The sequence below is a fragment of the Oncorhynchus masou genome, chromosome 31 (genome assembly GCF_036934945.1).
Source record: "Oncorhynchus masou masou isolate Uvic2021 chromosome 31, UVic_Omas_1.1, whole genome shotgun sequence".
In the NCBI taxonomy this organism is placed as follows: Eukaryota; Metazoa; Chordata; class Actinopteri; order Salmoniformes; family Salmonidae; genus Oncorhynchus; species Oncorhynchus masou.
In genome coordinates, this window is record NC_088242.1 from 68009096 (window position 1) to 68030658 (window position 21563).

General features: G+C 44.1%; 1 protein-coding gene across 1 annotated transcript; it reads left to right on the top strand.

The window, feature by feature from the left end:
• Nucleotides 1-5163: 5163 nt before the first annotated feature.
• Nucleotides 5164-20064, top strand: LOC135524990 (uncharacterized). Its single transcript, XM_064952788.1, has 12 exons — nt 5164-5604; nt 5766-5818; nt 5883-6093; nt 14038-14144; nt 17184-17385; nt 17570-17758; nt 17913-18097; nt 18253-18604; nt 18702-18847; nt 19141-19295; nt 19457-19614; nt 19708-20064. The coding sequence occupies exons 1-12, from the start codon at nt 5164-5166 to the stop codon at nt 19888-19890; spliced, it is 2382 nt and encodes a 793-aa protein (XP_064808860.1). The 3' UTR covers nt 19891-20064.
• Nucleotides 20065-21563: the final 1499 nt, after the last annotated feature.

Sequence of the window (21563 nt, forward strand, 5' to 3'; positions counted from 1 at the left end):
TGCCGCCAGTCAGCCCCGAGGCGCCAGTGCCGCCAGTCAGCCCCGAGGCGCCAGAGCCCCTCAGCCCCGAGGCGCCAGAGCCCCTCAGCCCCTAGGCGCCAGAGCCCTCAGCCCAGAGCTTCCTCCCCTCAGCCCAGAGCTTCCTCCCCTCAGCCCAGAGCTTCCTCCCTCAGCCCAGAGCTTCCTCCCCTCTGTCCAGAGCTTCCTCCCCTCTGTCCAGAGCTTCCGCCCCTCTGTCCAGAGCTTCCGCCCCTCTGTCCAGAGCTTCCGCCCCTCTGTCCAGAGCTTCCGCCCCTCTGTCCAGAGCTTCCGCCCCTCTGTCCAGAGCTTCCGCCCCTCTGTCCCGAGCTGCTGCCCCTCTGTCCCGAGCTGTCCCTCAGTCCAGTGAGGTCATGTAGTAGGGTCGCCGTGGTTAGGAGGCCAAGGAAGCGGACAAGGTGGCGGACTAAGAAGTGGGGGCCACGTCCAGCACCAGAGCCGCCACCACGGACAGATGCCCACCCAGACCCTCCCCAATAGGTTCAGGTTTTGCGGCCGGAGTCCGCACCTTGGGGGGGGGGGGGTACTGTCACACCCTGACCATAGTTGGCTTTGTATGTTTCTATGTTTTGTTTGGTCAGGGTGTGATATGAGTGGGCAATCTATGTTGTGTCTAGTTTGTCTGTTTCTGTGTTTGGCCTGATATGGTTCTCAATCAGAGGCAGGTGTCATTGTCTCTGATTGGGAACCATATTTAGGTAGCCTGTTTGGTGTTGGGTTTTGTGGGTGATTGTTCCTGTCTCTTTGTTAGTTTGCACCAGTTTAGGCTGTTTCGGTTTTCACGTTACGTTTATTGTTTTTGTATTGATCGTGTTTCATCTTCATTAAAGATGTATCTAAATAACCACGCCGCATTTTGGTCCGACTCTCCTTCACCTATAGAAAACCGTTACAACAGCACAGGTGTTAAACTCATTCCACGGAGGGACGAATATCTGCGGGTTTTCACTCCTCCCTTGACTTTTTTATTTCACCTTTATTTAACCAGGTAGGCAAGTTGAGAACAAGTTCTCATTTACAATTGTGACCTGGCCAAGATAAAGCAAAGCAGTTCGACATATACAACGACACAGAGTTACACATGGAGTAAAACAAACAGTCAATAATACAGTACAAACAAGTCTATATATGATGTGAGCAAATGAGGTGAGATAAGGGAGGTAAAGGCAAAAAAAAAAAAAAAAACGATTGTTTACTTAAACTTCTTTAGATAGGGGGCAGCATTTTCACTTTTGGATGAAAAGCATGCCCAGAGTAAACTGCCTAATATATGCAAATTATTAGTAGATATGGATAGAAAACACTCTGAAGATTCTAAAACTGTTTGAATGATGTCTGTGAGTATAACAGAACTCATATGGCAGGCGAAAACCTGAGAAAAATCCAACCAGGAACTGGGTAATCTGAGGTTTGTAGTTTTTCAAAGCTTGGCCTATCGAATACACAGTGTCTATGGAGTCAAATTGCACTTCCTACGGCTTGTTTGAGGCTTCTACTATAAAGGAGGGGGGAATGACTTGTTTGAGGCTTCTACTATAAAGGAGGGGGGAATGAGGGCTCTTTGAGTCAGTGGTCTGGCAGAGTGTTACAGGCTCGTGACTTGCGGTCACGAGGGAGTTAGCTCTTGTTCCTTGGCTTTTCTACAGACAATGGAATTCTCCAGTTGGAACATTATTGAACATTTATGATAAAAACATCTTAAAGATGGATTCTATACAACGTTTAATATGTTTCTAGGATCAGTAATCTAACTTTTGGAATTTTGGTCCGACCTTTCCACTGGAAGTTGCAAGCGCGTTTCGATTTGTTTACCAAACGCCCTAACAAAAGTAGGTATATGGACAAAAGTTCGGAACTTTACCGAACAAATCAAACATTTATTGTGGAACTGGGATTCATGGGAGTGCATTCTGATGAAGATCATCAAAGGTAAGTGAAAATGTATCATGCTATTTCTGACTAATGTTGACTGCACAACATGGCGGATATTTCTTTTGGTTGGTTTGGGCTCTGAGCTCCGTCCTCGGATTATTGCATGGTAAGCATGATACGTTTAAAAACAAATCTGACACAGCGGTTGCATTAAGGAGAAGTGTATCTAAAGTTCCATGCATAGCACTTGTATTTTCATGAACATTTATAATGAGTATTTCTGTAAATTGATGTGGCTCTCTGCAAAATCACTGCATCTTTTGGAAGCAAAACATTACTGAACATAACGAGCCAATGTAAAATTAGATTTTTGGATATAAATATGCACTTTATCGAACAAAACATACATGTATTGTGTAACATGAAGTCCCATGAGTGTCATCTGATGGCGATCATCAAAGGTTAGTGATTCATTTTATCTCTATTTGTGCTTTTTGTGACTCCTCTCTTTGGCTGGAAAAATGGCTGGGTTTTTCTGTGAGTTGGTGGTGACCTAACATAATCGTTTGTGGAGCTTTCACTGTAAAGCATTTTTGAAATCAGATACCATGGCTGGATTAACGAGAATGTTATCTTTAAAATGGTGCCTAATACTTGTATGTTTGAGAAATTTGATTTATGAGATTTCTGTTGATTTTTATTTGGCGCCCTGCAATTTCATTGGCTGTTGGCGAGGAGAGGAGTCACTGTTCCTAGACAGGTTAAGGTCACTAATTAGTAAGGAACTCCCCTGGTTGTCTTGAGCTTAATTGAAAGGAAAAATCTAAAACCTGCAGACACTAGGCCCTCCATGTATACAGGGCATACGATAGGCCTCTGCATATCAAAAGCCAAACACAGTAAATCAGGGTCTCCCCCCCCCCCCCAATAAGTAATATACTATTAATAAAAAAATTACTTTATTGAAATGATAAGGTTTGGGGAATATATTTTCTCATTCAAACCTGAAAACAAAGTGCAAGTTACATCACTATGATATCCATGAAATCTTACACAACCACTTGCCTTCGCATTTACTTCATAAACTTCCATTTTATCTAACTTTGCTGTTGAAGTATAAACACCTGATTTGACTAACCCCATTCACAGGATTGGTTAACTCTTGAGGTTCCTAGGGTCTCCACCTGTTACGCCTACTCCCGATCTCCCGCTCCATGTCGCCGGTCTACTAACCACCGGTCCACATTATGCAGACCTGGCAACCATCATTACTCACACCTGGACTTCATCATCACCCTGATTACTCTCCCTTTATTAAGTATTGGTTTTGTTTACATTCAGTATGCCACTCCCATTTTTTTTATCTTCAAGTTTCTTATAATTATACTCACCTTCTGCACCTGCTTCCTGCGTATACATAACAGAATACTGCCTCAAAATGTGGAAGCAGCAGAAGTTAAGAATATCTCCCAGATGGTCGACGAACAGGAACACATACTCCGTCAACACCATGACCAGCTGGCTCAACTGGGTACGGTAATGGATAAGGTCCTCTGCGTTCTTCACCACCTCGACAACAACCGAGAGGAGGATCCTCTACCACGAGTCGTCCCAGCGAGCCTGTCCCTCAACCCATCCAGCAGTCCGCTCAGGTCAGCGATGCCCTATTGTCCCTCCCAGACAAATATGACAGGACTCCATCGACATGCTGTGGCTTCCTACTCCCAGTGATCTCTCTATTTCGCTCATCAGAGAGGAGCCCCCACCACCGAGATGTCCAAGGTTGCAACAGTTATTTCCCTGCTGACCGGATGGGCTTTGGAGTGAGCTACAGATATCTGGAAGAGAGGAGAGGAGGAGCTGGGTTCCTATGAGAGGTTCATGGCTCTGTTCAGGTCTTCGCGTGTTGGGACAACAACCTTTCCTTGGACGCTTTCATAGCACTGGCCATCCGTCTGGATAACCTTCTTTGAGAGCGCCAGCACCCTCCTCGTCTCTCGCCTTCCTCCTTTGGCCATCCTGAAACAGAGCCTGAACCAATGGAGGTAGGGGCCACACACCTCCCTGCGGCAGAGCGGCATAGCCGGAAACAACTAGGGCTCTGTTCCTATTGTGGTCAGGAGCTTCAGCGGTGTAGTGTGCGTTCCAACCGGGAGTCCACGAGGGGGGCCGGCCCCATGATCAACCGACTCCCGGGGTTGGCATGAGTATTACGTCATCACTTTCCACTAAAACCATTTCTGTTTTCCATTTCACTGGCAGGCTATCCCTCATGTGTTGTCTCTACAGATCTAGGGATTCCAGGGTCGGTGGGAATTTCATCGACCAGGCCCCCGCCTCCTCCGTAAACATCACCTTATACCTGCTCTCCTCTCCTTTTCCAGTCCAAGCACTGGATAGTCAACCATTGGGATCCAGCACCATAACCCACATCACAGCACCACTCACCCTCACATTGGAACCCATGCATCAAGAAAGCCTTCCTCATCATGAATGCACCAGTACACCAAATCATCCTCGGCCTCCCCTGGCTCCAACGTCATGACCCCACCATCTCATAGTCGCGGATGAGAATCACCGACTGGGCACCCGACATGCTTTCCCTTCCCTTGTGGTTCCACGTCGGTTGAGAGTCTTGTGGTGCCCTCCAGCCCAACATCCCGTAGATATACCAGGATCTCAGGGAGGTTTTCTCCAAGACTCACTCCACCTGTCTCCCTCTTCATCGCCCTTGGAACTTTGCCTTGGACCTGCTTTCAGGCTCTGAGCCTCCGCATCTACCCTCTTTCTGGGGCTGAAACCAAGGTTATGAAGGAGTACATCCAGGAGGCTCTCCAACAGGGTTTCATCCGCACATCCACCTCCCCTACGTCGGCAGTCTTCTTCTTCATAGCCTAGAAGGACGGAGGTCTACTCCCATGCATCGAATACAGAGGCCTCAATTTCATCATCACCAACTGCCGCTACCCTCTCCCGTTGGTGCTGGCCACGATCGAACAGCTCTGCGGGGCCTGGTCTTTTACCCCATTAGAGCTGCGGAGTGCCTACAATCTCATCTGTTTGCTGAAACACCCAGACATATGCTGCCCTTCGTGGTGGAGGTGAACACTTCAGAAGTGGGCGTGGAGGCCTTCCTGTCCCAACATCAAGGTAACCCACAGCAATTATATCAATGTGCATACTACTCAAAAATCGGCAGAGAGGAACTGTGACGTTGGCGACCGGGAGCTCTTGGCGGTGAAGTTGGTATTAATGAAGTGGAGACACTGGCTGGAGGCGGCCAAGGACCCATTTCTCATCCACACCGACTATCGGAACCTGGAGTACATACGGACAGCAAGGCGGCTGAACCCTAACCAAGCAAGGTGGGCACTTTTCATCATTAGATTCAACTTAACCTTCATGGAGAAGCTGGGGGTCACGGTCAGCCTCACTTCCGGGTACCAGCCTCAGTCCAACAGGCAGCTGGACAGTATGAAACAGGAGCTGGGGAGGTTCCTTAGGAGTAACTGCCAGAACCGACAGGGGGAGTGGGCCCGGTTCCTTCCCTGGGCGGAGTACACCCAGAATTGTGTCACTGTGTCACTCCTCCACTGGGTTGAACCCCTTCCAGTGTATCCTAGGATATCAGCCAGCCCTGGCTCCGTGAACCCCAAGCCAGACCGAAGCTCCTGCGGTGGACGAGTGGTTCAGGTGTGCAGAGGAAGATATAAAGTAACGATGCCCACGTGAGCCTCCAAAGCGCTATTTACTGCCAAAAGGAGCAGGCGAACCGCCACTGCAGTGAGGCTTCCGTCTTCCATCCTGGTGCTCGTGTCTGGCTCTCCCCCAGGAACCTCCCATTCCGCCTGCAGGAAGCTGAGCCCCCGGGGCCCTTCAAGGACCTCTGGAGGGTTTACGAAGTAATGTATAGATTACAACTCCTCACAAACTACCCAAATCTCACCCTCTTTTCATGTTTCCCTCCTCAGGCCGGTGGTTCCTGGTCCTCTGGCTGGTGCTGTTCCCCGTTACAACCCTCCACCTCTCCTGGACATTGATGGGAGCCCCGCCTATGCCGTCGGGTCCATCCTGTACTCCCAACATTGTTGGGGTTGGCTCCAGTACCTGGTGGGCAGGGTTGGGTACAGTCCAGAGGAGCGCTGTTGGGTCCTGGTGGAAGACATCCTGGATCCCGACATCGTCCGGGATTTGCAACTCCACGGTCCGGACCGGCCCGCTCCTCGCCATCTGGGCCTTCCCCTTGGCTAGGGTCATCCTGCGGCTGGAGCCGCACATCAGGATGCGGGGGGTACTGTCACGCCTACTACTGCTCTGGTACTCAATGTCGCCGTTCTACTAACCACCGGTCCAGGCAACCCAGATTAAGCACACCTGGCAACCATCATTGCGCACACCGAGCTTCATCACCCTGTTTACTCTCCCTTTATTTAGCCCTCATTAGCCTCCCTCTTCAGTATGTTACTCCTATTTTGTTTATCTTCATGTTTCTTGTCAGTAAACTATCCTTCTGCACCTGCTTCCTGACTCCCTGCCTATACATTACAACACGAGCTAGGTAAATGTGGTTTTAGTTTCAATGGCCCATATTGCTGGAACAACATTTTAAAAATACATTTAATCTTGATGTTCTAGTGCTGTTCGAGCAACGTAAAATATTGATTTTGTGATTTATTTGTGGAGGAAAGTAACTGTTTTTCTAGGTGAATTGAGATGTTTTATTTGTTCTCAAAATGTTTTTTAAAATCATTTTTTCATTTAACCTTTGTTTAACTAGGCAAGTCAGTAAAGAACAAATGATTATTTACAATGTCGGCCTACATCAGCCAAACCCGGACGACATTTGTGTGACGCCCTAGGGGACTCGGTTGTCATACAGCCTGTGTTTTAATGTGTGCATACAGAGCATTCGGAAAGTATTAAGGCCTCTTGACTTTTTCCACATGTTGTTACATTACAGCCTTAGTCTAAAATGGATAAAATAAAACATTTTCCTTATCAATCTACACACAATACCCCATAATGACAAAGTGAAAATAGGTTTTTAGACATTTTTGCAAAAAAACAGAAATACCTTATTTACATAGGTATTCAGACCCTTTGCTTATGAGACTCGAAATTGAGTTCAGGGGCATCCTGTTTCCATATATCATCCTTGAGCTGTTTCTACAACTTGGAATCCAGCTGTGGTAAATTCAATTGGTTGGACATGATTTGGAAAGGCATACATCTGTCTATATAAAGGTCCCACAGTTGACAGTGCATGTCAGAGCAAAAACCAAGCCATGAGGTTGAAGGAATTGTCCGTAGAGCTCAGAGACAGGATTGTGTGGAGGCACAGATCTGGGGAAGTTAACAATGCATTTCTGCAGCATTGAAGATCACCAAGAACACAGTGGCCTCCAACATTCTTAAATGGACGAAATTTGCTTCCTAGAGCTGGCTGCCAAACTAAACTGAGCAATTGGGGGAGAAGGGTCTTGGTCGGGGAGGTGACCACGAACCTGATGGTCACTCTGACAGAGTTCCAGAGTTCCTCTGTGGAGATGGGAGAACCTTCCAGATGGATAACCATCTCTGCAGCACTCCACCAATCAGGTATTTATTTTAGAGTGGCAAGACGGAAGCCACTCCTCAGTAAAAGGCACATGACAGCCCACTTGGAATTTGCCACCTAAATGACTGTCATACCATGAAAAACAAGATTGTCTGGTCTGATGAAACTAAGATTCAACTCCTGAATTCCAAGCGTCAAATCTGGAGGAAACCTGGCACCAACCCTATGGTGAAGCGTGGTGGCAGTATCATCCTGGGGGGGATGTTTTTCAGTGGCAGGGACTGGAAGACTAGTCAGGATCGAGAGAAAGATGAACGGACCAAAGTACAAAAAGATCCTTGATGAAAACCTGCTCCATAGCACTCAGGACCTCATACTGGGACGAAGGTTCACCTCCCAACAGGAGAACGACCCTAAGCATACAGCCAGACGACGCAGGAGTGGCTTCAGGACACATCCCTGAATGTCCTTGAGTGGCACAGCCAGAGCCTGGACTATAACACGACCGAACATCTCTGGAGAGACCTGAAAATAGCTTTGCAATGATGCTCCCCATCCAACCTGACAGTGCTTGAGAGGATCTACAGAGAATAATCTGAGAAACTTGCCAAATACAGGTGTGCTAAGCTTGAAGCATCATACCCAAGACGACTTGAGGCTGTAATTACTGCCAATGGTGCTTCAACAAATTACTGAGTAAAGGGTCTGAGTACTTATGTACATTTTTTATACATTTGCAAAACATTCTAAAAACCGGATCGGTTGTCATTTAGGCAGGTTACCTTGTTGTTCAGGGCACAGGGACTATGGTGGTCTGCTTGAAACATGTAGGTATTATAGACTTGGCCAGGGACAGATTGAACATGTCAGTGAAGACAATAATTTGTCTGTGAATGTTGATCTGTTTAAAGGTCTTATTCACATCGGCTAAGCTGAGCATGATCACACAGTCATCAGGAACAGCTGGTGCTCTCATGCATGCGTCAGTGTTGCTTGCCTCAAAGTAGGGCAGCTTGCGTCTGGGCAGCTAGCATCTGGGCTTCCCTTTGTAGTCTGTAGTAGTTTGCAAGCCCTGCCACATCTAACAAGCATCGGAGCCGGTGTAGTAGGGTTCAATCTTAGTCTGTATAGACACTTTGCCTTTTTGATTGTTCGTCGGAGGGCATAGCAGGAGTTCTTATAAGCGTCCGGGTTCGAGTCCAGCTCCTTGAAAGCGGCAGCTCTACCCTTTAGCTCAGTGTGGCTGTTGCTTTTAATCCATAGCTTCTGGTTGGGGTATGTATGTACAGTCACTGTGGGAACGACATCATAGATGCACTTATTGATGAAGCCAGTGACTGACGTGTTATACACCTCAATGCCATCAGATGAATCCCAGAACATATTCTGCCTCATCTGACCACTTCCTTATTGAGCGAGTCACTGGTACTTCCTGCTTTAGTTTTTGTTTGTAAGCAGGAATCGGAAGAATAGAATTATGGTCAGATTTGCCAAATGGTAGGAACACCACCTCTGGATGAGCATATACTGTACATCTCATTCAGTGCACTTAGTGCCAGCATCTGTATAGACCGCTATGAAAAATATAGATGAACACACTATTTACCAAGAGTTGTCTTCGGCTTATCATGAGATACTCTACCACAGGCAAGCAAAACCTTGATACTTTCTTAATATTAGATTTTGCGTACCAGCTGTTATTGACAAATAGACACAGACTGACACCCCTTGTCTTACCGGAGGTAGTTGCTCTGTCTTGCCGATGCACGGAAAATCCAGCCAACTGCATATTATCCATGTCATCGTTCAGCCACGACTCGGTGGCTGATGTCCCGTTTGTGGGATAGTCTTGAACGAAGCTCATCCAGTTTATTCACAGTTTATTCACCAATGATTGCATGTTGGCTAGTACACACTCACTCACAAATTCTCACAAGGCACCCGGACCCGCGTCCCCTGTATCGGCATCTTTTCTTCATTCGAATGACAGGGATTTGGGCCTGGTCCGGTATCTGCAGTAAATCCTTTGCGTCCAACTCGTTAAATACAAAATATTTGTCCAGTTCGAGGTAAGTGATCGCTGTTCTGATATCCAGAAGCTCTTTTTGGTCATAAGAGACGGTGGCAGAAACATTATGTACAAAATAACTTACAAATAACGCAAAAAAAACACACAAAATAGCACAATTGGTTAGGAGCATGTAAAACGTCAGCCATCTCCTTTGGCGCTATTCTGTTCAGTCATGTGAAATGCATTCATTAGGCCTAATCTATGGATTTCACATGACTGGCAATACAGATATGCATCTGTTGGTCACAGATACCTTTAAAAAAGGTAGGGGAGTGGATCGTAAATCCAGTCAGTATCTGGTGTGACCGCCATTTGCCTCATGCAGCCCGTCATCTCCTCTGCATACAGATGATCAGGCTGTTGATTGTGGCCTGTGGAATTCTGTCCCACTCCTTTTCAATGGCTGTGTGAAGTTGCTGTACATTGGCAGGAACTGGAACATACTGTCGTACACATCAATCCAGAGCATCTCAAACATGCGCAGTGAGTGACCATGTATGCAGCTGAGTATGCAGGTCATGGAAGAACTTGGACATTTTCCATGAATTGTGTACAGATCCTTGCAACATGGGGCGGTGCATTATCATGCTAAAACATGAGGTGAAGGTGGTGGATGAATGACACGACAATGGGCCTCAGGATCTCGTGATGGTATCTCTGTGCATTCAAATTGCCAATCGATAAAATGCAACTGTGTTCGTTGTTCGTAGCTTATGCCTACCCATACCATAACCCCACCGCCACCACGGGGCACTCTGTTCACAACATTGACATCAGAAAACTGCTCGCCCACACAACACCATCTGCTCGGTACAGTTGAAACAGCTACTCCTCCGTGAAGAGCACACTTTTCCAGGGTGCCAGTGGCCATCAAAGTTGAGCATTTGCCCACTGAAGTCGGTTACGATGCCAAACTGCAGTCAGGTCAAGGACCTGGTGAGGACAACGAGCACGCATGCAGATGAGCTTCCCCAAGATGGTTTCTGACAGTTTGTGCATAAATTCTTTGGTTTCATCAGCTGTCCGCGTGGCTGGTCTCAGTATAGTATTTGTCATTTTCCATGATCGGGAAAAAAATATTTGTTTCAGCTCTCAGGATGCATCTCTAAACAACTCAGCTGCCAGGACGAAATTTGAAGCAACTGAATTGGATAGTTCATCTACCTATCAATAAATGATCAGGTTCCCACTGCTACGATTGGAGCTTTGCCTCACATCTCTCTCCATCACTCATTACTTGCTGCTGTTTACTGCTACTATGATAACTAGCTCAATGGCGATAACATTTGCTAGCAAGCTATAAATGTGTGTATTATCTAACAAGGAGAGCGAGGGTAGGAAAAAAAGATGAAACAACGATACACGTTCAGTCTGAATTACTCAAATCTGCCCATAGTTTGAGATGTGAGAATGAACAGAATACAAAACAAGAAACGTGAAAACCCGAAAACAGTCCAGTGTGGCACAAACACTGACACAGAAGACAACCACCCACAAATCCCAACACAAAACAGGCTACCTAAATATGGTTCCCAATCAGAGACAATGACTAACACCTGCCTCTGATTGAGAACCATATCAGGCCAAATATAGAAATAGACAAACTAGACACACAACAGAATGCCCACCCAGCTCACGTCCTGACCAAGACTAAAACAAGGAAAACACAAAAGAACTATGGTCAGAACATGACACACACGCTAATATTCAGCTTTATGGTCCATAAACATGCAGGAAAATTCTTAGGTAGTTAAACCTATTGCTAACCTTTATTTAGGCATTTTAAAACACTTCTTTCTTTCCCTATTATGACAATCCTCTAATCCAACTATCTGTCAATTTATGGATACAATTGCGGCTGGTCATATCAGCAAACTAGTAAATGGCTAACGTTACACCACAAGTCAGATGGCTCGTTGCCGAAAATGTTTCATGTTCAAAATGACAACAAGCTAATGTTAGCTAGCTATGTTGGCTATTAGCTCCTATCTGATATCTTAGCACCATGTTTATCTAGCCAGCTAACTACCATAGTAGCAATATATCTAGCTAACATCACAGATAAAGTTTAATTCATAATCTTTGCTAACAAGTCACATAGCTATCTGATTATCTAGCTACAAGCCATATTATTAGTGAATTAAACTAAACTATTTACAACAGGAGTTATATTTTTGGTTACTGTGTCAATTCAACCTTTTCTCAATACTGCACCTTTCAGTTGGAGAATGAGCTTGTGGCGGCTGGCATAGCAGCAGTTTTGCTTTGTGAAGGAACTATCTGCAAATCCGATCGAGAAGGGCCGATGGACCGATATTGGCCTTTTCTGGTCTGATATATCGGCTCTACTCACAATGGGTTTTGCTCAGTACAGTGTCTGACTTTCAGCTGACGCAGATGCACCTCCCAACTTCACTTGGCAACTTTTGTCTACAGTCGGATACTACTGCCTGAGGGAGTCAGCCTGGTAACAGAGTGTTGCATTATGGGGATAAAAATTGTCAGACTTGTGCCTACATGTAGACTGTGTAAACTTTACATAAATCACGTGATCAAGGCTTATTAAGTTTTGACTGCAGTCCACTGCAAGTTTCTGCAGTCGCTCTTCATCAACTTCACCTTGCAGCCATCGTCTGCATTGTGGGAGGCTTTATTATCAACCAATCCCTAGGGTGTTTATGTTTGACCCACGCAAATGTGACCAAAGACATGACTGAAAAAGGAAAAAAACTTTGCCGCGATTCATGTATACAGTGGATTTTACAAATGAATGTGATATGAGTCTCTCTCTCTCTCAATTGATTTACAATGTGCACACACATGATTCCAGTATGTGAGTGTGTGATATGTGGGTTGGAGACATGTTTATTTCGACATTATAAATAAAAACTTTCAGAAATCCTCTTGGGGCTAATCTTCTTAGGGATAGTTTACATCAGTTGAAAGCTTAAATTCGTGTTAATCTAACTGCACTGTCCAATTTACAGTATCCATTACAGTGAAAGCATGCCAAGCGATTGAGGACGGCGCCCCACATCAAAATATTTCTCCACCGGCACAGGTTTCATAAATTCACAAATAGCAATTAAATATTCACTTACTTTTTGAAAATATTCCTGTGATTTGTCATCCAAAGGGTCCCAGCTATAATATGTAGTGTCGTTTTGATCCTTCATTATATCCCAAAAAGTCTGTTTAGTTGGCGCCATCGATTTGAGTAATCCACACTTTCAACATGCAGAGAAAGTTAACCAAAAATCTACCACTAAACTTTTTCTAAACAAGTCAAAATATGTTTCTATTGACTCCTCAGATACCCTAAAATGTAATCAAACTATAATATTTCATATGGAAAGAAGTATGTTCAATAGGAAACCGATATTAGCAAATGCACCTTGTCTTCCTCGAGCGCCCAAACACGAATTTCCAGTAGTATGTCCCAGTGCTAAAACTCAAATTTCTTACTTGTTTTCTAAGAAACAAGCCTGAAACCTTGAACGTAGAGTGCTGACACCCTGTGGAAGCCATAGGAATTGAATACTGGGAGTTTGATTTAATTATTTCCCTATACTTTCCATTGTAAGAGCATGGGCTCTCAAAAATGTTTTATTCTGGTTGGTTTGTCTTTGGATTCTCTCCTACCATATGTATTATGTTATAGTCTCCTACATTATTTTAACATTTCTACAAACTACAAACTGTTTTCTTTCCAATGGCACCAATTATATGCATGTCCTGGCTTCAGGGCTTGAGCAGCATGCAGTTTACTTTGGGCACGTCAGTCAGGCGGAAATTGAGAAAAAGACTCTAGCCCTAAATGGCAACACTCCCATGTTGATCTGAGCCTTGCTGTTGGAAAACCACTTTAATGTCCGACTTTCAGCTGTTGCAGATGTACATGTATCTCCCCCTACTTAACTCCTCGACTTCCGTCTGCAGTCGGTTTCTTTAGCCTTACCACTCAAACGAGCCCAATGACTTCTCAAACCCCAACCTGGTCTGCTTGGTCTGTTTCACAAGTGTTCCCGGAAGTCTTGCAATGTTGCGCCTATGGATTTAGAAACTCTGTGGGTTCACTACCAGTGTATATCTTTTATTTCCTAATTGTGTGATGTACATTATGTCTGTCCAGTCTGCCCAGTTGTATGGAACTGTTTTTCTGACCACATCGCCATCCAGTGGAAACAAACTATGCATGCACATTTCCAGAACTCATGAAGTCAAACGTCTTCAGGGTAGCCTAGTGGTAAGAGCATTGGACTAGTAACTGAAAGGTTGCAAGTTCAAACCCCCGAGCTGACAAGGTACAAGTCTGTCGTTCTGCCACTCAACAGGCAATTAACCCACTGTTCCTAGGCCATCATTGAAAATAAGAATTTGTTCTTAACTGACTTGCCTAGTTAAATAAAGATTAAATTAAAAATAATACAATGATACATGTATAGATTAAATCTATTTGGTGTCCCTCATCTCTGAGCGAGTGTGTTTTTCTCTTCAGCTGCATTTCTTTCTTAACTACCTGCTGGAGATGGGTGGATATTCAGAGAGCACTATGCACGAGGACCAAGCTCGCAAAGAGCTGGAGATGTTCTTCGAAGCAAATCGGTAAGACAAAAACATATACCACAAATTAGCCGAAAAGAGATAGCTCACTCCTAAATCAAAGATTGATTTTCTGAATTCAAAAGTAATCTACACTACTTTTCATTATATGATTGTCATAATTGATTGGATTTATACTGCGCTTTTCCACCTAGGTGCCCATAGCGCTTGACATAATAAGGTGGAAAACTCACCTTTTGCAAAGTAGTGCCTCAGCGTATTGTAACATCAATGAATGTAATTCACATGCCATTGCAGGTATAGGTGTTCTATGGCCTCTCCACTTCTCTTTCTGTTGCTAAGTGAGTGGTTCTATGACCTGGATAAACAGTGGCATGTGCTTCCAAAACACATCATTATTTACATTGTCATTTCAGAACTATGCCCAGTCTCGATTGGATGCTTACTTCGGCAAGATTGTATGTTAACATTTATGATCATCTTCATCTATCAGTGAAAGTGTTAACGCTGTGGGGGAAAAGCAGACACTCAATTGCATAGTAAGTCAAATATGTTCTTAAACAGGATGTTGTTTTTGACCTTTCTCTATGATGGTGTCTGTTTAAATGGGGCCTAAACTCAATGTGTGGCCTACCTGTTTCAGCATTCTCTCTAGCTAAACTATATAGCCAGTCTGTTAAGAGTCTCTGGAGTCATTCTACCTCTTCACAAAAATCAGGATGATTTTGCACATTTTATGTTTGCATGACAAATGAGTAAATGTATAAAGGAGTGAAACTAAATGATTCAAAAACATGTTTTTGGTTATAGACAATGGAAGCTAATTGCACCATATATCTCAGAGAGCATCTTTTGAAAATAATAATCTCAGTTATATACTGTACAGCTTTCAGTATCAGAATGTGCTACATATCGTCATCCTTTTTTTGTTGTTGCTGAAAGCTGTCTGGCTTTTATGAAGTCATTGCAATCTGACTAGGTTTACCTTGCATTCTAAAGCTGTTCCATTACTAGTAAATGGTATAGAACTGTCTGTCACAATTTGACTATTGTAACGGATCTCTTCGTCATCTGACGACGAGTATGAAATATCGGACCAATGCGCAGCGTGGTAAGTGTCCATGTTAATTTATTAACTGAACACACAAAACAAAATAATGAAGTGAATGGAAGAAACGAAACAGTTCTGCAAGGTGACATACACTAAACAGAAAACAACCTCCCACAAACAAGAGTGGGAAAACAGGCTACCTATGTATGGTTCTCAATCAGAGACAAGAATTGACAGCTGCCTCTGATTGGGAACCATACCAGGCCAAACACACAGAAATATCAAACATAGAACAAAAACATTGAATGCCCACCCCAACTCACGCCCTGACCAACCTAAAATAGAAACATACAAAAGGAACTAAGGTCAGGATGTGACAACTATGCCCAACGTTTAGATGTTTGTCATTTTCCATTTCATACCAAGAACCACAATAGCTAAATAAAACTGTTCATGACTTTGAACAACAGATTTTGTGTCTGATTAAAATGTGCATTTGGACACTCTTTGCGTATGCCTAAAGTATTATTTAAACCAAGTGTAATATCATCTGCATGATTTTTAAATTCAGATCCAAAGATAATGAAAATGGGATCAGGTTGAAAGAAAAGTTATTTTTTTCCTTGGAATGGCAATCATTTGAACACGTCAAAATGTTGTTCAGTATAATTTCTAATGTTGTAAATTATTTAGTATATTTGTTTGCTAAGTGCAGTACCCTCAGTTTAGGTATGTCGGTTATAGTAAAGGTTTCCCTATGAATTGACCCTATAATATCAGAATTAGAATGTATGCTGTGGATATAGGCCGGTATTAGATTTTAGAGAATATGAAACTGCCTACTTTAGAAGCCAGTGCGTCATCATCTAGCTTCATTTTGAGTATTTTACATTACATCTCAATCCTGTCCAAAATCCTCCTGCGGTGTAAATATGATAAATTAACAGCTAATAAACATGCTTGATACCTGATTGATTATGGATATTAATTTATTGATATGGCAACAGTTCTTTTCACCTTGTAAGTGTACTGTAGGAAAACAATACATGTTCAGGAACCAGAGCTCCCCCTAATGGTACAATTCTTAGCAGATTTAGGGGAGTTGTATTTCACACTGGCATACTTAATGCTTATCTGTAAGAATTGGGTAGATATTCAATATGGAAATAGCTGCACCTCTTAACTAGGTGGGAGTTTCACTATATTACTAACATCTATATGTCTTCCTTTCAGTGCATAGAAGGAAGGGGAATGGGGAGTACCTAGGGGTAGGGGCTATGGGTTCATTTGGAATTAGGCACAAGTCCCCCATGATGCCTAAAATAGATCAGTCCTGTAGAGCTGTTTTTCTGCACCCAGTTCCATGTAAGCCCTGCTTGGACGGTCTATGGAGAAGAGGCTTTATAACTGACCTTGTCTACTCTCACACGGGGATCAGAGCTGGATTTTGGATTTATGCACGTTTTGGGATGTCATTGTTAGGGGTCCAAGCAACATAGTTGCTGTGGACCAATTGCATTTCTTTCTTCTTTTGTGTGGCCACTGGTGTGTGGCATTCAGCTAGTATTACAGCTGCTGCTGCTGCTGCTGCTGGACTGTTATCTTATCAGACATGTGACTCTGAGCTGCGATGGATCAGGAAGATAAATGTGTGTGAGGACCCTCGGGTGTCTGTTCAGTGTGTTTCCTTCATGCTCTGTATTGTTGTTGTGTAATGCAAGCCCTTCTCCTTGAGTTCTCTATAGCAGGAGGTTGTTCAATGTTTCTAGGATCTAAGTTTAAATCTGGGTTTCTCACAGTTAGTGGCTAACATATGCCTGTTTTTCTTCCTATGACAAATAGTTATACAATATTAGAATAATTGGTCAAATGTATGACATGAATCTTTAAAAAAAATGACACAGATATATTTTGGCTAGAACCTAACACAGTTTTGAGAGACAAAATATTAGTATTAGTAAATCATATTTTCTCCTCAGTATGATAAGTCATCTCAGACCGTATGTGAAAGTTGTGGTGCTGTGGATCAGCGGGTGGTTGAAGTATGTGTTAGAGAGGGTGTGGAGAATGCCGTTCTCAGTGCCACACACCTGGGTGACATCACCAGGCAACTCAGGTGAAGGACTGTATGACAGGTTGTCAAAGGAGTGGCTAACCAATGAGGTGTATCGTACCTATCACCATGGAAGTGGAACAATGGTTACAGTCCAGACCAGCACACATGCCTTCTACGTAAGTTAACCGCTGCTGTATGTCATCACATCATCCCTGCATTGCCTTTAGAAATGGTACACCTCACTTCTCCATAATGGAGATTGTCTCATCAGACATACTGCAGAATATTTCTATAACTTGACATAATGACAAAGATAACATTCCATCTATGTTTTATTGTTCTTTCATCTGTGTGTATAAGGTGAACCTTGGTCGACTGACTGACTGTAGTGAGTATTTCAGAGCCCTGTCCCAGTCCAGTATGAGAGAGACCACAGAGAGCCTGATTGTCCTGGACCACATTCCCTCCTCAGTCTTCCATTCCCTCCTAGAATTCTGCTTCCGGAATGACTTCAGCGTTCCCACGGAGGAGTTGGGAGAACACATCCAAGTGGGTGGACGTCTTATTCCCCATATATCATACTTATTTTCCACTCATATGGAAATGGATCTGTCCCAGGCTGGCACATCACACAGACCACCAGCAATTTATTGTTTGAAATTTCGTATGTATGATAACTCAATTTCTCTGTCTGACTCTGGAGGTGGGCAGCTACTTGCTGGCTGAGGCCTTTGTGTCGCAGTGCCTGTTGGCCCTGTCTGGTGTTCTAACCCCAGACACCTGCCTGTCCTACCTGGCTCTGGCCCGGGACATCAGCTGTACTGAGCTGGAGACGACTGTGTTCTCCTACCTCAGCAGACACCTTCTGGAGCTGTCTCACCTCACCAGGTACAGCATGACATTCCCCAATACTTGACCTCATTTAATCGGCCTACTTAATGGGTTTCAAGTTCCACACCAAGCAAATAATCTTCAGCTGCAAGGAGTGAACTCTCCTTTCAAATGAAAATGGATTATTCTTCATATTGTGAATGCATGGCCAGGTGTTTGCCAGCTGAAGACAGGGCTGAACTGACCCGTCTGAGGTGGCGGGGTGATCTCCGGCTCTGCTGCGTGAGGAAGGAGAACCTGACCTCCTGGAATGACCTAGAAACAGAAGCCGCCCGCCACCTCTTCACCCTAGATGGATCAGAGGTCACTGGTGACTGGCGTCCACTAACAGAGCTCCCCTTCATGGCTGATAAGTGGTGCTTCACCACGGTGGTTCTACTCAACTATCTCTACCTCATCGGTGGCTACAGGCAGCGGGCCAAGAGGGGCTGGGAGTTCAAAATGGCCTCCTTTAGGTACAACCCCTTCACCAACACCTGGGTCTCCACTGCACCTCTCATCAAGGTACAGGAAAGACATCCACCTCATGAAAATCGATCATTGTTAATCATTGTTTTAGAAAACGTATATTAAGTGTCTGTATCTGTTGTCTTCCCAACAGCACAGGAGGCATTTCAGTGCGGTGTCATGTGATGGCTGTATCTATGCTGTGGGAGGCTGGTACTTGGACTCTTTGGTGACTCCTGACTCTAGCACAGCCCTCTACACTGCTGTGGAGCGATACCACCCCAGGGACAACACATGGACGTAGGATACGGCTCCTACCTGGATGTGTATTATTATGTTGCTACTATGGCTGTCAAACGATAAAAACATTTCAGCGTCTTAATCACAGTATTTGCTATGATTATTTACTCGCGATTAATCACAAATTCAGAATTGGAAGATCTTTTTTTTTATATATACAAAAAGCATTACAAGAATATCGATGTCTTGATTTTGTCCAAAGTAACTCGAGTTGACGGATTAACTCTGGCAGCCCTAGCTGCTACTGTACCTCTTAGTCTAACCTATACGTTTGTGTGTGTTCTCTGCTGCAGGTTTGTCTCCTCTCTGCCTTTGACTGACTTACAGTTCACCATGTCCCTCTCCCATGACCTCCCTCTGGCCACCAGCCTGGGCTCCCGTCTCTATGTCCTGGGGAATATCCAGAGGACTGGAGAAAAGCTGCTTCTACAGTATGACACCAGGCAAGGTAAAGCAGTATCAATCTTGAGTGGAGTTGTTCCTTGCAACCTTACATGTTGGTCAATTGCAGGCTGTAGTCTAATCAATAACAGCCTTTGAGCCCCTATCACACACATACAAACACACACAGACAGACATGCACACTCCTGTGTTCTCTGTCTTTCCCAGACTTATGGTCTGAGCTGCTCCCTACCCTAACCAAAGCCAACGCTGACCTCCCCAGCCTCTACTTCCTGGGTGCCACGGACCGGCTGTTTGTGATTGGAGGAAACAACTCAGAGAATGTGGTGACATCATTCTGTTTGGAGTCTGGGAAGTGGGGGCAGGTGAGAACACCACCTAAGCGTTATCTTGAATGAGATTAAGTTGCTTTAAATGCCATAGGCCTATCTATCTAATCCTCCCGTTTCTGGTCCTAGGTGAAAGGGGCTGAGAAGGTAGCATTAGCTGGACAGGGGACAGTGCTGGGTGACCAGGTGTACATGCCAGGTATAGAACACAACGCTGCTGTAAGGCTGGATCTCCACTCCCTATCTCTCACTGTCCTCCCTCCTCTACCCATCTGCATTCGCTATGAAGCCCTCCTTCACCTTTCCTTCTAAAACAACTTTCATCAATTAGTCTGATTTGACTTGCCTTGCTGTTTCTGGGGTTCAGGTCAGGGTTTTTTGTTTAGTGCTTCTGGACAAACGCAGACTCATCATCATGGGGGTCTTTGCTACATGTGGACTTCACCATTCTGTGTCAGCAACAATATGCCTTGTCCTGCTTTCACTCTGCCTTACATGACATTTTTTTAAACTTAAGTAGGCCTAATCTAAAGGAGATAACTCACCGGACCGATTGTTGGTCTGTACAGTAGGGGGCTTGCACGGTGTCCTCCGGCTTGTGTTCAGTTTGCAAATTACAGCCAAGACTGTTCAGAGGTGCTAAGTACTCTCACCAGGAGATGCTAGACAATCCTACCGGTCTGGCCGTCTCTTAAATCTTTACCCGGAGGAGGATGAGCTCCCAATCTCATTTTCTTCTTAGTCAGGTTCCTTTTCAAAGTTTCCTAGGGAGTTTTTCCCAGTATCCACGTTTCCTTCCAGTTTTTATGTGAGTGAAGTTATACCATATAAATAAATAAAATCACGAGAGCTGTGGTGGAAACAGGAAGTTTTGGTACAATTGTATAAATGCCGACAGATCATTTGTGCGTTCGACGTGGTGGGATCTTTTTGTGTTGGTAAGATTCATTATGGCGTTGCAGTGGAAACAACTTAATGCGCAAGTATTGATATATTATAACAATATCGAAGGTAACCTGGAGTCACGTGTGATGATATGGTGTGTGGTCCTACTACTAAGACTCGGGAAATCATGCAGTTTATTAGGATGCAGATGAAATAAGTTATGATGAATTTCACAAAAGTGTGCGGTGATGAGTTTGATGCGCCTTTCCAATAAATGTTGAGTGTGACATGATGATTAATGCTTGACTGCCATTTGACAAATAAAGATATTCTGTCACTTATCCATAATAATCTCATCATGTAGACTCACTAGCCTACCCGTACATTGTGCACAGCCTACCCGCACTGTACAGTATCTGCCAGCTCTTGTGTAGAGCGCACATGCTAAGTACAGAGTAGGCACATTTGCTATTTAATGCAACAGTTTTTATGACAAAATTATCGGTAGAATTTGATAGGCATAGAAACACAATGAACTCTTGATATTCATTCAGTACATGACAGCTTGTGTGCACTACATCATTAGTGTGCACTACATCATTAGTGTGCACTACATCATCACATACTGATTTTTAACAGAAACATGTCAGTTTGGTGGAAACACCACTGGTGGGACAATGCACACATTTTCTTTATGCAGAATTTGGAGTATCCGTGTGTGAAAATCAGTTGCCAAATGGATTGAAATATAGCTGCTATTACCTTTGTTTACTCTTTTTGGGAGGTTTACTTACTTATAAGCACTTTGTGACAAATGTATTTGTGATATAGAGGTTAAAGGAGAATGAACTGATTGGTTGACTGCCTAAAGCTTAAAGCCTGCCAAACCATAAAAAACAGTGTGTCCACAGACGTAGTGATAGAAAATGGGACATGGTGAGTTATTACGTAACACAGCAACGATAGACACACTGCTCACAGAGAGATGAAACTCGCCTCAAAAGTTGCCTCATAACTATGAATTATTAACCATTTGTCACTGGGTACCACGGCCAAAACGTAACATATATACGTAAATAGATTGATGAATAAACATCAGG

What these genes read in the sequence shown, in the direction of transcription:
- LOC135524990 (XM_064952788.1), top strand. Translation starts at nt 5,164, where the DNA reads ATGAAGTGGAGACACTGGCTGGAGGCGGCCAAGGACCCATTTCTCATC. An exon ending in GCGGTGGACGAGTGGTTCAG is followed by an intron (nt 5,605 to 5,765) that starts GTGTGCAGAGGA and finishes TTCCGCCTGCAG; the next exon opens with GAAGCTGAGCCCCCGGGGCC. An exon ending in ACAGTATGACACCAGGCAAG is followed by an intron (nt 19,296 to 19,456) that starts GTAAAGCAGTAT and finishes TGTCTTTCCCAG; the next exon opens with ACTTATGGTCTGAGCTGCTC.